The following is a 15,671-nucleotide window of genomic DNA, read 5'->3' as shown; positions in this document are numbered from 1 at the left end:
GTAATTTGAGCCTGAACAATTTTCATTTTTTCCTGAAAAGAAAGCGAAGAAAAAAATTCATGGCGACCTCATAATTTATGAGTCTGGACAGTTCAAATGAATGTTTACAAGGAGACAATTTTTCTATTAAAAATTTCTTCAGCATTTTGTTGAACTCTTCGAAACAAACCCACGTCTTCTGTAGTTTTTCAATTGATAATTTTAGATAATGTAGGGCAAAGTTATTAAAATTAATTTATAATGCATGAATCATAATTTACTCCTTTTAAATTTTGCGCTCAAAAACTGATTTTGACAGATAATTGATTCAGTCCAGTGAAAGAAAATATGGAAAACATTTAAAGGAATATGTGGTTATAAATAATTTACGGTTTTTAATAATCGTCAGTTATATGCACCTTTTTTATTGCGGAGGGTCGTAGTACTTATCAAACAACCATTTCTGCGGCTTACTTTCTTTTTTCGATTCGTCGATACAGTCGGCTAATTTGATTGTCGTTTCGTGTTGAGTGAGGCATTGGTGTGTCACTTTGTGAATTACCTGCCACCCCTCCCCCTTTTTATGATCCCACATCTGTTTCTGGCTTCCGTTGCACTGGGCCATGGACACTTGTGAAGTTCCGGGCGAGTTTTCGAGGCACGATGTGATATGTAGTCTGATTTCGCCTATTTCTGATAAAGATACGGCCTGGTTGCCACCCTGGTGATGACAAGAAAACAACTTAGCTGGTCCTGTTTTTTCATTGTAACTATCCACACACAAATTATCATACAAGGTTTTCATGCTGCCTTCAGCTTTGTTTTTCAGGGTTGGTGGATGCATGTCAATGACGACGTCAGTTATGAAGTATTTGAATGGTTTGCAGTTGAGGCGTTTCTTATTGGCCAGTTGCTCTGATAAGTCTCCCATGTCGAGTGTCTTGGCATCGGGAGCTACTTCGTAGAAGAACTTCTTGTATTCGTCCAACCACACTTCAGCTAGACGCCTGAGAATAAGAAACTTAGTTTGAACTGGAGTTTGAGCTCCCATTTTGGATGGAGATACCGCACGATGGATGCTTTTTTTGGTATAACGTAAAATATCATAGAACTTTTGATTTAAAGTTTATGACTGGAAAAAAATTTCTTAAAATAATTTCACCATATCGTTCGATATCTAACTTATGAAGCCGAAAAGTGTTTAAACGTAATAACTGCCGTAAAAAAGAAAGATGTTTTTGCCATAGCGTGGGAAGGCGTTTATCCAAATGGCGTATATTGCTTCAACAGCCTTATCTCTTTCACCGCTTCTCCGCCATCATTAGCTAAAATAGACTTTGTGCATGACCATTGATTTCACAAAGGTATTTATGAAGAAGACCACATGTGCCTGGATTTGAGTACCTACAATGCATGCATGAAAGTTTCAATACTATTGGGCATTTTGAATTTGCACTAAATTTTCCTTGGGTTTAAATTTCACCCGGCGGGGAAACGGTATGTGAGCTGGGTAGAGCTATACAATTCGTAAAAGCCGACAATTCGTAACAAGGCACTGGCAAGTAGGATGCGCTTCCTCCGCTTAGCTCGGCTGCGCTTACAACCGGCACGAAAGGAATACTACGCTGAGTCAGTGTTCCCCTCTTAATCTACTGTTACCAATTGTTGCTTCTTACGAATCAGCGTTGGGCAAAAAGATTATTCAGTCGCGGTAAATCAAACATTATGCATTTTAGCATCCATTTGGTTTCTTAATTTTTCAAAAGTCTCTTCCCAGCCATTGAGAATTTTCGTTGGGAATTCCGGCGGAAACGAGAGCCAGCAGCAATATCTACGAACGCTGTTTTGAAACCCAGCATCTGTCTCATTTTGATAACCCTATCGCCTCGCCGCGCTTCAACTCCTAGTAATCCCTAATTTTTAGCGGAAAACTTTGTAAAACAACCAACACTGTTTTAAAATTTGCATTTTCAAACTTGTTTTTGCCTTGTTTTAAATCATGACTTAAAACACTCCCAACCCTGCTACGAATTGTAGCCTGTTACCAATTGCCGCCTCACGTGTGATCTGAAAAGATTTTTAAAAAAATGTTTTTATTGAAGACGAAGGTTTGTAAGTGGTCTATAGGAATATACCCCAGAACAAAAACTTGAGTTTTGTTGTAGATAATTGGTAGATATTGATTGAATATCAATTGGAGCTACCTGGCATTTACTGTGAATGCTCTGTCTGGGCCTGGCTTGTACCAATGATAAGGATGTTTTCCCCTGTAGATATGTCCCACGTGACTGCAGGGGATGTACTGAACCTGACCCCCACACAACCACGACTTAAAAGACAGCTCCAGGTTCTCTCCACCCCATAACTCCATGCCGTCGTCATATCTTAAACAAGGACCTTCATTCTACTTTCCCTAATTATTCTTTTTAATTCCAAATTGTATGAGATTTTGACCGTTTAACTGCCCATTTTCCCTAATTTTTGATGAGTACATTAGAAGTATTATCTTTTTAAAAGAACTGGCGTTAAAGTTTTGTTGCGAAGGGAAAACAAGGCAAATAAATGACAAAACTTATAGTTTTTATTTGAATAATCAGTTCAACCTTCCCAAGTGCTCCCACCACTCCCTCATGAGTCCGAACAGACCCCCTGCCAAAGTGGGACTCCTGATTCTGTCAACAGGGGTTTTGCGTAGCTTCTGGTCGTGTTGGGGGATATCTCGCCAAAAGAACAGCATGCTCCACTCGAAAGTGCCCTGGGCAGACAGGGAGACTTGGCTTTGCTGGAAGGCGAGGGTCTGCTGGTCGATTCCTACAATGGAATAAAACAGAAATTAGTAGTTTTCCTTTCAAATCTTGCAAAAATCAAGGTTGGAAAAATGCAGAAGATTTTTGTTTTTGAGAAATTTATTTGATTAAAACTCGCGCGTCAACTTTGTTTCAAACAACTACTACAATTCCGTAAAAAATTTGTAAACAAAATGGAGTCAATATTTAAACCTTTCGCAACAATTTCTTGTCAAACTGAAAAGAAAAGTAAGGTAAAGATGTGAGTTATTTTGAAAAGATTTAGAGCCGACCTAACCTGGAATAACTGGTTGCACCACTGTCTTGGGGTTGTCCCTGAGAGCGGCCAGCAGAGGGGGCAGCCAGCCTTCCGTGCACTCGCAGTGGGAGTCGAGGAAGATGAGGGCGTCCCCTGTGGCGTGCTTGCTGCCGAAGTTCTTCGCCCTAATCAGTCCGTGTCGCGAGGGAGTCCGAACCACCCTCACTTTGCCCTCGTAGTGCGCGTTCACGTACCTTTCTAAGGGCTCTGAAAATACCAGCTATTAGTTTTTGAGTTCGGAAAGAATACTAAATTGAAAAGGTCTTTGAGCAAAACTATTAAATATAGAAAAAAGACTTCAGCCGATTTTTCACAATTGTAAAAAATCGGCTCAAGTCTTTTTCTATATTTAATAGTTTTGCCCAAAGAGCTTTTCAATTAAGTATTTTTCCAATAAAAAAACTCAAAAACTTAATCTCAAAACTCAAGCAGCAATTAGTTCGACATGTTTTTCTTTAACTGCACCCAATGTACAAATATGAGTACATTTATGGTTGATACAGAAAGCAAAAAGGCTTTAATTTTCACCAAAAAACAGTTTAACTCTCAATTACCTTTTAAATGATCTCGCTCACTGAAATCATCAACCAAAATAATCTCCTTCAGTAAATGAGGTGGCGATCTATTGTAACAACTTGTAGCAGTTCTCAGCAAAGTGTAATACTCCTCATTATGGAAAATAACAATGATACTCGTCTTCGGCAATTTGGTAACATTATAATCGATATCTTTGCACATTTTATGCCGGAAGTCTGGTAACGTTCTGTCTAAAGGGATCTTAGCCGCAGCAACCATGTTAAACTCATTAAGACTCCACTGATTTTTGGCTTTTTCTTCTTCTTCAGGCAGCAAAATAACAGGTCTCCCGTCATCACCTGGACGGGCAATCTTCGGTTTGACCCAGCCTGATTCTATGCTCCCTGCATCTTCAATCGGGGGCTCGTGCTTCGGGGTCATGGGTACATTTTTTCCCAGCGTTGGTTCACCCACATTGCCTGCATTGCGTTTGCTGAAGGCACGACCTATTTGTTCGCTGTAGTTTTTGATGAGTAATATAGCGAGAAAACAAACTAAGATACCAGCAAATAACACTCGCGCTTTCTTGAACTGAATAGTTTTCATTGCCAACCAGCTGTTTGCTCGAGAGTATGGCCAACTATTTAAAACATTCTACTCAGAAAGTTGAAAAGTACAGTCAAATGTCAATATATCATCGATAAAGTCAGCTAAGTATCGCCAATTACCGTTCAAAACATTCAATATGTCAATGATGAAGAGCCAACGAAGTAATTAATTGAAATAAAATTGTTGCTTTTTACACAGGTTTTTGATGGGAAATGGAGAAAAAATCCTTAAGATGTTTTTTCTCTCTAACTGAATTAAACATACGCAAAAAAATTAACAACACGCGTAATGCTGAGTTGAACAAAACAAATCGCAGCGTGAAAAAAAGAAGCGCAAGTCGAATTTAGCGTTGAACGTGTTTTTTCCTCTGAAACCTTCAATGAAAATTTACCAAGGAGGTTATACGAATTCTGTTTATATAAACACAATTATACCGGCTTTAATTAAAGTACTTTGGATGTACTTAACAATCTCCCCTTATGGCACCAACTTAAGAATCTCCATACCTACAAATAAAAGCATAAATATGTTATTTTTTCAAACTGGTGGTTGTCTGCCGAGTTTTTCAAGCAACACTGTGCTTAACTGTAAACTTAGAGGAGAAAAAAATTCATAAACTCAAACTTCATTTTTGGAGTAGATACAGGAGGATCCATTTTTGTCTGATTAATTACGGATTGATTTTTCTCCTCACGGAAATAGCATAGCATTAGTTTTAATTGCGACATAGTAAAAGTATGTTCCGAAAACATTTACAAGGGACATGACCACAAAAACGGTTCAAAAAAGCAAAAATAAAAGTAGTAACAAAGGGTCCAATGTCTGAATCATCCTTCCGCTCCTTGTTGTCAATGTTGTCATTGTTATCGGAAAAAGAGCAAGCGGATATTTAATATGCTTTTTAAATTCAAGTCGTAAAAACTGGAGGAGCGTCAAGTCACAGTCAAATAGATGCGGTATGACAAGTTATACATGTTTGTGCTAGCTTGTAGGTTAACCGCGTTTGAAAAAAATGTTTTTAGTATAACTAAACTGAATGGCCAGCATAAAGCGTGAAAGAACACCTTTTTATTCAAACTGTGAAAATGAGAACAATCGAAGCAAATCAATTTTCCGGATTGGCATGCCAGTAACAATCAGTACTGTTTCAGAATAAAACCCAGTTGTAATTTTTGCAGTACTGTTGGGGACAAAAACGGAGAACCCAGAAAAACAATTGCAGTTCTGGAGCAGTACTGTTACAGTAATATTTTTCACTTGTTCTCTGTTTTGTCCTGCAACAGTACTGGAAACAGCCTCCATCTTTCGGTGCGTACGAATGGCGATTTCTAGCTTGAAACTATTTATTGACACGCTTGTTTGGTGTGAAGTAATCAGTTTAAAAACTTACCGCAATTTTTGGTTTTGAATTTTTTTTCTTCAAAACTTCGAATTGAATTTAGATTTTTGTTACATGTCTTTACCGTCAAAAAAAAAATTAAATTGGCTTTACACGACGAAAAATCTATAAACCATGTTGAGACGCATTTCTATTCCGCGAAAACATGAAACTGGGTCAGCGATGATTGTTTAATGGCTTGAGAAAATGAAGTTTCTGAAAACAGGGTAATTTTGGGTCACAAAATTAAAAATGGTACATTTTTTGAAAATGAAACTGCGTCCCTCCCAAACAAAACTGATTCAGAATTGACTCGCTGCTAGAACAGTACCGCAATTTTTGTCTCGAACTTATCACTGATCAGTGCTATCGTGGTAATGCTTCATCGATGTCACATCAATCTTTTTTCATAGTTAAGGGTAAAAGAATAGAAAGTTAAAACAGAGTAAATTTATGTATTTGTGCTGGTGTATCCCAGAAATATGTCAAAACAGAGCAATAACAATGATGCACTTCCGAATTGAAATGCAACTTCAAACCGGGTAATGCTTGTTGCAGTGACTTTTTAACGTACCAAAAACTACAAAAGCAACACGTTATACAAAACAATTGTTTCATCAACAAATTGTTTGATAAAGGCTCTTCTGAAAACAATATCATTCAATTTTTTTAATCATACCAAAATATATGCCTAGTTATAAGGCTCACCGATTGTTTAAAACAATTGTTTCATCTTTAATTTCAATTTTTAAATGAAACAAAGAATCATTTCCGACTTCGTCAAGATAAAGGCTCTTCTGAAAACAATATCAATCATTTTTTAAAATCTTACCAAGATGTCTAATTATAAGGCTCACTGATTGTTTGTTTTACAACCTATTGGATCCTTTGACTTTGATATTATGTACAATATGATTAATGCACGTTGAGATAAATTTTGTAATTTGGCTGGTAGTTGTACAGAATTTTGAAAAGAGAAAACAGAGAATCTCAAGATTTCAAAATTTTTCAGCTGTAAATTTGGAGAACTTAATAGTTCTATAGATAATTTTCAGTTATTTATTTGGAGTGCTTATTTATAGTTTTTTCAAAAGATTTATAGAAAAATAGATATTTCTTGTTAAGTTAATCTGAAAATCAAATCGGTTCATTAAAAATGGTTTTGATTTTGTCCCAAAATTTAGATTCTCTATTCTTAGAATCTCTATTCAGAGATTGGAATTATAAAGACAAGAGGGTCTTTTACTTAGCGTCACCCTCGTGCATGCAATAAATTTCAGAAAATTACTGAATATGAGAGTGTGACGACAGTTAAGAGACCCTCCAATTTCGGTTGTAATATTAGATCTAAAAAGGGAACGAAAAAAAATATCAGTGAACCAAAAACTGTGCGAGAATGGAACCAAAATTTTTTTTTGTAAAGTAAATCTGAGAATCATATCGGTTCATTGAAAATGATATTGAATTTGTCCTAAAATTTAGAATTTCTATTCTTAGAATCTCTATTCAGAGATTGTAATTAAGACAAGAGGGTCTTACTTGGCATCACACTCGTCCGTTCAATAAACTTCAGAAAACGACTGAATATGCGAGCGTGACGACAGTTAAGAGACCCTCCATTTTTGATTGTAATATTTACATCTAAAAACAGAACAAAAAACAGTGGACCACAAACTGTGCCAGAACGGAACCAAATAAATTTTCCTCCTGTTATTTATTTGGGTGATTTTTACATTCGATTGTATCGTGCTACAAGTAGCATAGGCCAGTTGTCCGGGTTGAACTGAACAATATATTTTTATCCGACTCGACCCAAAATGGCAATGTTTTGAGAAGCCAGATCCGAACAAAAATCTGTTCGAACTGTTGGACATAAGTGTACTAATATTCGACCGACTCGACCCAAACTGGCTGTTAGTCGGACGAATCGACCGAGCGAAATATTGCGTTCGACCCAAGCAAGCTCTGTATCGACCGACTCAAACCAAACTGACTCTGTTCCAAACCATTCGACCGAACGAAAAATGCACTCGATCCGAGCGTGCTTTATTTTGACCGACTTGACCAAGACTGGCTAGTTTTCGACAAGCTCGATCCAAACGAAAAAGTGTTTGACTGTGTTGGATATAAGTGTCCTATTGTTCTACCGAGTCGACCCAAACTGGATGTGTTTTGAACGACTCGAACCAAGCGTGCTTTGTTTCGACCGAATCGACCATACTGGCTATGTTTCGAGCAAAGATTTGATGGACAGTATTGGACACAAAAGTACTCATATTCGACCGACTCGATCCAAGCCGGCTGTGCTTTGAAGGACTCGTGCAAAAGAAAAATCTGTTTGATTGTGTTGGACATAAGTGTGCTATGTTTTCACGGACTTGACACAAACTAGCAATGTTTCGACTGACTCGACCCAAACTGGCTAAGTGTTGAACGACTCGACCAAAAGAAAAATCTGTTCGATTGTGTTGGACGTAAGTGTGCTATGTATTGACGGACTTGACACAAACTAGCAATGTTTCGACTGACTCGACCCAAACTAGCTATGTTTCGAGCGACTCCACAAAATGAAAAAAATGTTCGACTTTGTTGACATAAATGTGCTATGTTTCGACCACTTCAACCCAAACTGGCTGCGAGCAAAAAATGCATTTGAACAAGCATGCTTTGTTTTGACCGACTCAACCCAAACTAGTCATGTTTTGAACGACTCGACCAAACGAAAAATGCGTTTGAACCAAGCGTGCTTTCTTTCAACAGATTCGACTCAAACTGGCTATGTTTTGAGCGAAACGACCAAAACAATAGTGTGTTCGACACAAGTGTGGTATGTTTCGACCATTACAAAAAAAAAATTGTGCTAAACAGTGCTGCACTATGTTTCGATAGAAATTTCGACCCTATTCTGATTTTATGTTCACAATCTAGTCGAATTTTTTCCGACTTCACATTGTATGAGACTTCGTTTTGGAAGGTGACTGGAAAAAGTATTCAACCTTGTGTCGACCATGTTTTCGACTACAACTGGAAATTGTTTTCGACTGAAAGGGGTGTTTTCGACCAAGGATTTGGGGTCAAACTATCGACCATGTTCACTCGAAACCTAAGTCAAATACATCAACCCAGGTGTTCATGCTGCTCGGATTGACATTCAAAAGGACTGAGCTATGAGTTCGAAAACAGGTTTGAATTCGAAAAACAAAACTACAGGTACCTTAAATAAAGGCACAGTGGGTCTATTGATCAAATCCGCGCAGTGGCGTGCGCAGAAGTTTTTCTAAGTAGGGGGCGGGAGGGGGGATCGATTTCAGGGTTTTTTGAAAAAACTAAACAGAAAAAACTAAACAGACCTCAAGAAATTTTCTGCGTCGCAGACAAAGTTTTGAAAAAACAGGCTAAAAATGACGTTTTAGGCAATCTAAAAAATATTTGAATAAAAAAAATTGCGCTGAACAATATATTTTTATCCGACTCGACCCAAAATGGCAATGTTTTGAGAAGCCAGATCCGAACAAAAATCTGTTCGAACTGTTGGACATAAGTGTACTAATATTCGACCGACTCGACCCAAACTGGCTGTTAGTCGGACGAATCGACCGAGCGAAATATTGCGTTCGACCCAAGCAAGCTCTGTATCGACCGACTCAAACCAAACTGACTCTGTTCCAAACCATTCGACCGAACGAAAAATGCACTCGATCCGAGCGTGCTTTATTTTGACCGACTTGACCAAGACTGGCTAGTTTTCGACAAGCTCGATCCAAACGAAAAAGTGTTTGACTGTGTTGGATATAAGTGTCCTATTGTTCTACCGAGTCGACCCAAACTGGATGTGTTTTGAACGACTCGAACCAAGCGTGCTTTGTTTCGACCGAATCGACCATACTGGCTATGTTTCGAGCAAAGATTTGATGGACAGTATTGGACACAAAAGTACTCATATTCGACCGACTCGATCGAAGCCGGCTGTGCTTTGAAGGACTCGTGCAAAAGAAAAATCTGTTTGATTGTGTTGGACATAAGTGTGCTATGTTTTCACGGACTTGACACAAACTAGCAATGTTTCGACTGACTCGACCCAAACTGGCTAAGTGTTGAACGACTCGACCAAAAGAAAAATCTGTTCGATTGTGTTGGACGTAAGTGTGCTATGTATTGACGGACTTGACACAAACTAGCAATGTTTCGACTGACTCGACCCAAACTAGCTATGTTTCGAGCGACTCCACAAAATGAAAAAAATGTTCGACTTTGTTGACATAAATGTGCTATGTTTCGACCACTTCAACCCAAACTGGCTGCGAGCAAAAAATGCATTTGAACAAGCATGCTTTGTTTTGACCGACTCAACCCAAACTAGTCATGTTTTGAACGACTCGACCAAACGAAAAATGCGTTTGAACCAAGCGTGCTTTCTTTCAACAGATTCGACTCAAACTGGCTATGTTTTGAGCGAAACGACCAAAACAATAGTGTGTTCGACACAAGTGTGGTATGTTTCGACCATTACAAAAAAAAAATTGTGCTAAACAGTGCTGCACTATGTTTCGATAGAAATTTCGACCCTATTCTGATTTTATGTTCACAATCTAGTCGAATTTTTTCCGACTTCACATTGTATGAGACTTCGTTTTGGAAGGTGACTGGAAAAAGTATTCAACCTTGTGTCGACCATGTTTTCGACTACAACTGGAAATTGTTTTCGACTGAAAGGGGTGTTTTCGACCAAGGATTTGGGGTCAAACTATCGACCATGTTCACTCGAAACCTAAGTCAAACACATCAACCCAGGTGTTCATGCTGCTCGGATTGACATTCAAAAGGACTGAGCTATGAGTTCGAAAACAGGTTTGAATTCGAAAAACAAAACTACAGGTACCTTAAATAAAGGCACAGTGGGTCTATTGATCAAATCCGCGCAGTGGCGTGCGCAGAAGTTTTTCTAAGTAGGGGGCGGGAGGGGGGATCGATTTCAGGGTTTTTTGAAAAAACTAAACAGAAAAAACTAAACAGACCTCAAGAAATTTTCTGCGTCGCAGACAAAGTTTTGAAAAAACAGGCTAAAAATGACGTTTTAGGCAATCTAAAAAATATTTGAATAAAAAAAATTGCGTTTTTTTGGCCCGCTCTCCCCCCGCAATTTAAGTTATTTTGGCGCAGAATGAGCCATTGAAAAAAGGTTTCATTAGCCAAAAATGGATATCTCAGGAAAATTTCGAAATTTTTTGATGTTGGTTAGCTCTGTTGGGGGTACGCTTTGAATAGCAATGCCCACGGAGGTATCCTATGGAAAAATTTGGCAACCAGAGATGAGGGGAGAGGGAGTGGTGGCCGCCGCAGCCCCCCTCATTAGCACGCTACGGATCACGGGAAAGCGCTGAAGCTATTGTTTCAAGCAACTTTTGTGGAGTGAAGGTTCTGGCAATTGTTACAAGATTTGCGACAACTAAAAAAAAGGAATTACTTTGTTTCATTGATCAAAGTTTTTTTACTGAGTCTCAGAACCAAAAAACGCACTTGTTCAACAAGTTTCGAAACAATGTTAATGCTGAGATGTTCTCAACTTTTCTCAAAAAATTTTTTACACTAGCATTTTTTGTCAAATTTAACCTGCTCTTTTTGCAGCAACTGTGCATTAACTTGTTGTTTTTTGTTCTGTCCACAGATAAAGGAAGAAAATATGTATTTAAAAAAAATTTCAGGCAATATTTTGCATATCCATAAAAAAAAACTGATCATTTTTTGATTTGCAACTTTTCAGCTTCTAATCATCACTCAAAAAATATCAATTGTTACTTATTGTTCCGACTTTCGATACGAAAGAAACGGAATATTTGTGCTCGAGGTGGGTTTTTTTTTCAGACAAATATTGACTTTTAAATTAGCCATTTTTGACGGAGTTTTTTAATATCATTCAAAAGTTATTGTTGTCTTGAGCTTAAATTTGAAAAGATATTACACCTGTGATCATTTTTTGCATAGTTTTGTTGGTTCAAATATTGCCATTTTGGCCAATTTTGGACAATTAACGCGCGATATATTTTGCGCAATTAATGCGTAAGCGGAGATTTAATCGGTCTTAGAAATCGTTCCAAATTGGTTGAAAGAAGCTTATTTGCCATAATTGATTTGTTACAACGAGCAAAATATATTGTTTTGTACTTTATATGGCGTGTGGATGGATGATTTTTATGGAAAATTTTTCAAATTTTAGAAAAAAAAAATTTTATTTTATTTTATTTCATTTAATTTTTTATGTTGTGTATTTTATTACTGCTCCATAAACCTTAAAAGGCAGTCAGAACATTCAGGGCTTCGCCCTGATACGACCAGTCTTGTTACAGTTCATATCTTATCTAAAACTGCCCAAAATTGAGTGTTGAAGGATCCAACCCAGCCACTATATTTGTTTCTTTGCTTAAAAATATCATTTCCTTATATATAAACAAGACTGCTCGTATCAGGGCGAAGCCCTGATTGTTCCGACTACCTTTTAAGGTTTATGGAGCAGTAATAACATTCAAAAATTCAATGAAATAAAAACAAAATAAAAAAAAATGTTCTAAAATTTGAATTTTTTTATGAAAATCATCCCCCCACACGCCATACAAAGTACAAAAGGATAGATTTCGCTCCTTGTAACAAACCAATTATGGCAAACAAGCTTCTTTTAACCATTTTGGAACGATTTCTAAGACGGATTAACTCTCCGCTTACGCGTTAATAGCGCAAAATATATCGCGCGTTAATTGTCCCAAGTTGGCCAAAATGGCAATTTTTAAACCCCCGTAACTTTACGAAAAACGATCACAGGTGAAATATCTTTTCAAATTTGAGCTCAGGACAACAATACCTTTCGAATGATGTAAAAAAGTTCCGTCAAAAATGGCTAGTTAAAAAGTCGAAATTTGTCTGAAGAAAAAAAAACCCCACCCCGAGCACAAATATTCCGTTACTTTCGTGTCGAAAGTCGGAACAATAAATTGCGAATAAGTAATTGATCCTTACTTCTTATGGATTTATTTTTTTAATGGATTTGCTGTATAAATTGGATTTTTATGGATTTGATGGCTGAAAAAAACTCATTCAAAGTGAAATATGTTTTGTCCAAGCAAATATCAGATAGTAACAAGCGATGCAGCAAATGGTGCCATTTCAGTCAGTCATGATTCGGTTAGCAGGGATATATTTTAAACAAACTTTGTCAGCATCGAGAAAAAATTGAGGTTTCTTTAGCAGCACCATTTGAGATTAAATTCTTCGGTAACTCTGGCAGTTTACTACGGGACAAGAGTTTTTCAACGATCTAAACAATCAGTGATTTTTGGTTTTTCGGAAGACTAACTTAGCCAACCAGCGATCGAACCACAAAATTGAATTAAACAAAATAGAAAAGATTTTTGTTTCTTGAAAAAATATTAGAGTTTTTCATTTTTCAGCTATTAATTTAATAATTGAGAAGTAAATGTTACGCAAATTTTTAATCTTCACGAATTATAATTTTTTTGAAACAATTATTTCTGGTAATGGGATTTCAACCTGTAGTTTCCAAAGACTAAGGTAACTAGACAAGGAGTTAAGGTGTGACGTTAATTGAAAACTGGAGTGTGTAAAAAGGTCAGCAAAATTTGAGAAAATGAAAAAAAAAGTATCAGACGAAATTGTGAAGAAAAAAGTTGACAACAAGAAAACAATTTTCTAGCCGAAGTAAGTGTCTTTTAATCAATTTTTGTGCATTTTTCTCAAACATTGTGGTTTTCAGACAACTTTTTCAAGATTGAACCATAATGAATATCAATCGAATAGTATCGATTTGAAAAAGATAAAAATCTATCGAATAATTAGATTATTATTAATTTTTTCAGTTTTGCGGAGGCATTCAGTGAAAACCTAATATAATCTATTAAACTGCATGAAAATCCCTGGCTGTGATACATTAAAAAATCAGAAGTACATAACGACGGAGCAATATTTGGTGAAAAAAGCCTTAGAAGAGAACAGGGCGTCTGCCCTCCCCCTTAGGGATTCGACCCCTTGCCGACCCAAAGGGTCCCCCCTTTGGTACTTTTTAAGAAATCCAATTTTGGCCGACCGACCCTAAAATTTTTCTAAAGGCGCCTTTGGCGCCAATATATACTAATTTTGAGGGGGGCGCGCGCGCTAAAAAATGCAATTTTTTGGTCAAATTTTTCCAAAAAGTGCCAAAAACGCCTTTCTTGGACTGTTTTTTTAAAATTTTGCCTGCGGCGCAGAAATTTTGGCGAAAACAGGGACTAAACTGTGCGTAGGGAGAGCTCGAAAAATCAATTCGGTCGACCGAAAAAAAAGGTCAACAAAATTTCGAATATTTTTGAAAATCCGCTCCCCCCCCCCCCTCGAGAAAATCTTAGATCCGCCCATGAAGAGAGTTATTGTCTCATTATCTGTTAGCTTTAACCTACCTCTGATTATTTAAATGCAATTTACCTCAAAATAAGTTTTATGAAAAATTGTTTCAAAAATTACTCGAGGATTAAATAAATTGACACCAGCACCGTTCAAAATTGAGCAGCAATAAAAAAATTTTGAAACAATTATTCGATTCGAGATTCATTAATGAAACTTTCAAAATAAGCAAAAAGGATAAAACACTTTTAGCCCTGGCAGAAACCCTTTATTTTTCTCAGCAACCAAAATATCATTAAATCTGTTTTTGTACAATTGATACTATTGGCAAAAACGGATTTCCGGGCTGTCTCTATAAAAATTCATTGAAAATTTGAAGTTAGATGAAATCCATTGGCAACATTTTGATCATTTTCAAGTCAGCCAGTTCATTTTTGAGCTATTTAATTGATACTTGATTAAGAAAATTACCCAAATTTTCGATCTTCACGGTTTTTAAAACTTGCAACCATCTTTTTTAAATAACTATAGCCAGCGATGAGTTGATGTTAAAAGCGTTTCAGTTTTCTTAACAGATTCAACCAGATTAAAGTAATTAATTATTAGCTGAACAAAATTGCTAGCATCGAGTGTTCACTTGTTTTCTCTTCGATCTAGCATATTGATTTTTTTAAAACTCAACCTCAAGTTTCAATCTGTGAGACAACCTTCTCTAGAGTTTTATGGGAAATAAACTAATGGCAGAAAAAAATGTCGACAAGATAATCAATTTTCATGACCCATTCATTAAAACGCAAGATTAGATTTTAGGGAAATTTCAATCCTCATTTTTTTTATTCAATAATTTATCATAATCCATAATAATCAATTACAATCCGTTTTTGGTTTAAAAAACACGATTGCTTTATGTTAACAAATTCCTTGAAAATATATCATTTTTTGTCAATGCTAAATTTTTTCTCTACTTTTTGCAATGCTCTGCAGAACTCAAACCCGAGCAAACATGATCCTTCCCAGCTCCTCCCATTTTTCACCATCCCTTCCCTCGCCTCCCTCCTCAACGTGATTGAGCAATAACTTATGACAAAAGCCTTGGACTTCAATTATTGGTTGAAGATCTGTTCGTATTAACCTCCCTCTGATTATTTATTTGCAATTTACTTCCATAAAAATGTAATTGAGAATTTGAAGTTATTAAAATCTTTGATTAACTGCATTGGCAAGATTTAGATAGTTTACAAGTAATCCAGGAACCGAAAAAAAACTTATTTGGTCGGACTAAAAATGGTTCGAGTTTCTCATTTTACATTTTGACATGTCGGAATTTTCAAATTCCGCTTTTCAAGTGGTTTTTTTTTGGTCTGTATCAAGCTGGAAAAAAAGCATTAAAATTAATATATTAAGCAAATACGTTTCAAAGGAAGAAAAATTTAGCAAATAGACAAATCTGAAAAATAAACAAAAATTGAAAATTGGACGATAAAGGCATTCCTGCGCAAGTTTTTGAAAACGCCTGCTTTTACACATATGCTATAAGCTTTCATGAACCTTATGCAGACGCAGAGCTATTTTTATATGTGGTTTCTAATGGCAATTTGTTCGTACTTTTTGATAATGGAAAAAAGGTTTGATTCAGTTCCAAAATTTGAAAGTCTATCAGCTATTGAGATGAAGTTGTGATGATACCTTTTAAGAAACT

At 36.6% G+C, this 15,671-nt stretch overlaps 1 protein-coding gene across 3 annotated transcripts; it reads right to left on the bottom strand.

The window, feature by feature from the left end:
• Positions 1-299: 299 nt before the first annotated feature.
• Positions 300-14,999, bottom strand: LOC134841373 (polypeptide N-acetylgalactosaminyltransferase 1-like). Of its 3 annotated transcripts, none has more exons than XM_063857315.1 (6): positions 14,966-14,999; positions 3,639-4,216; positions 3,064-3,291; positions 2,583-2,790; positions 2,184-2,363; positions 300-986 (listed from the first exon to the last, which is right to left on the bottom strand). In XM_063857315.1, the coding sequence occupies exons 2-6, from the start codon at positions 4,204-4,206 to the stop codon at positions 404-406; spliced, it is 1,767 nt and encodes a 588-aa protein (XP_063713385.1). In that variant the 5' UTR covers positions 4,207-4,216; positions 14,966-14,999; the 3' UTR covers positions 300-403. The 3 variants fall into 3 exon arrangements, with proteins under 3 accessions (XP_063713385.1, XP_063713388.1, XP_063713386.1); XM_063857318.1 differs by having other exon boundaries at positions 14,976-14,998; XM_063857316.1 differs by lacking the exon at positions 14,966-14,999 and having other exon boundaries at positions 3,639-5,196.
• Positions 15,000-15,671: the final 672 nt, after the last annotated feature.

Source organism: Symsagittifera roscoffensis, chromosome 3, assembly GCF_963678635.1.
Source record: "Symsagittifera roscoffensis chromosome 3, txSymRosc1.1, whole genome shotgun sequence".
Taxonomy (NCBI): Eukaryota; Metazoa; Xenacoelomorpha; order Acoela; family Convolutidae; genus Symsagittifera; species Symsagittifera roscoffensis.
This window is presented reverse-complemented; position numbering and strand designations above follow the sequence as displayed.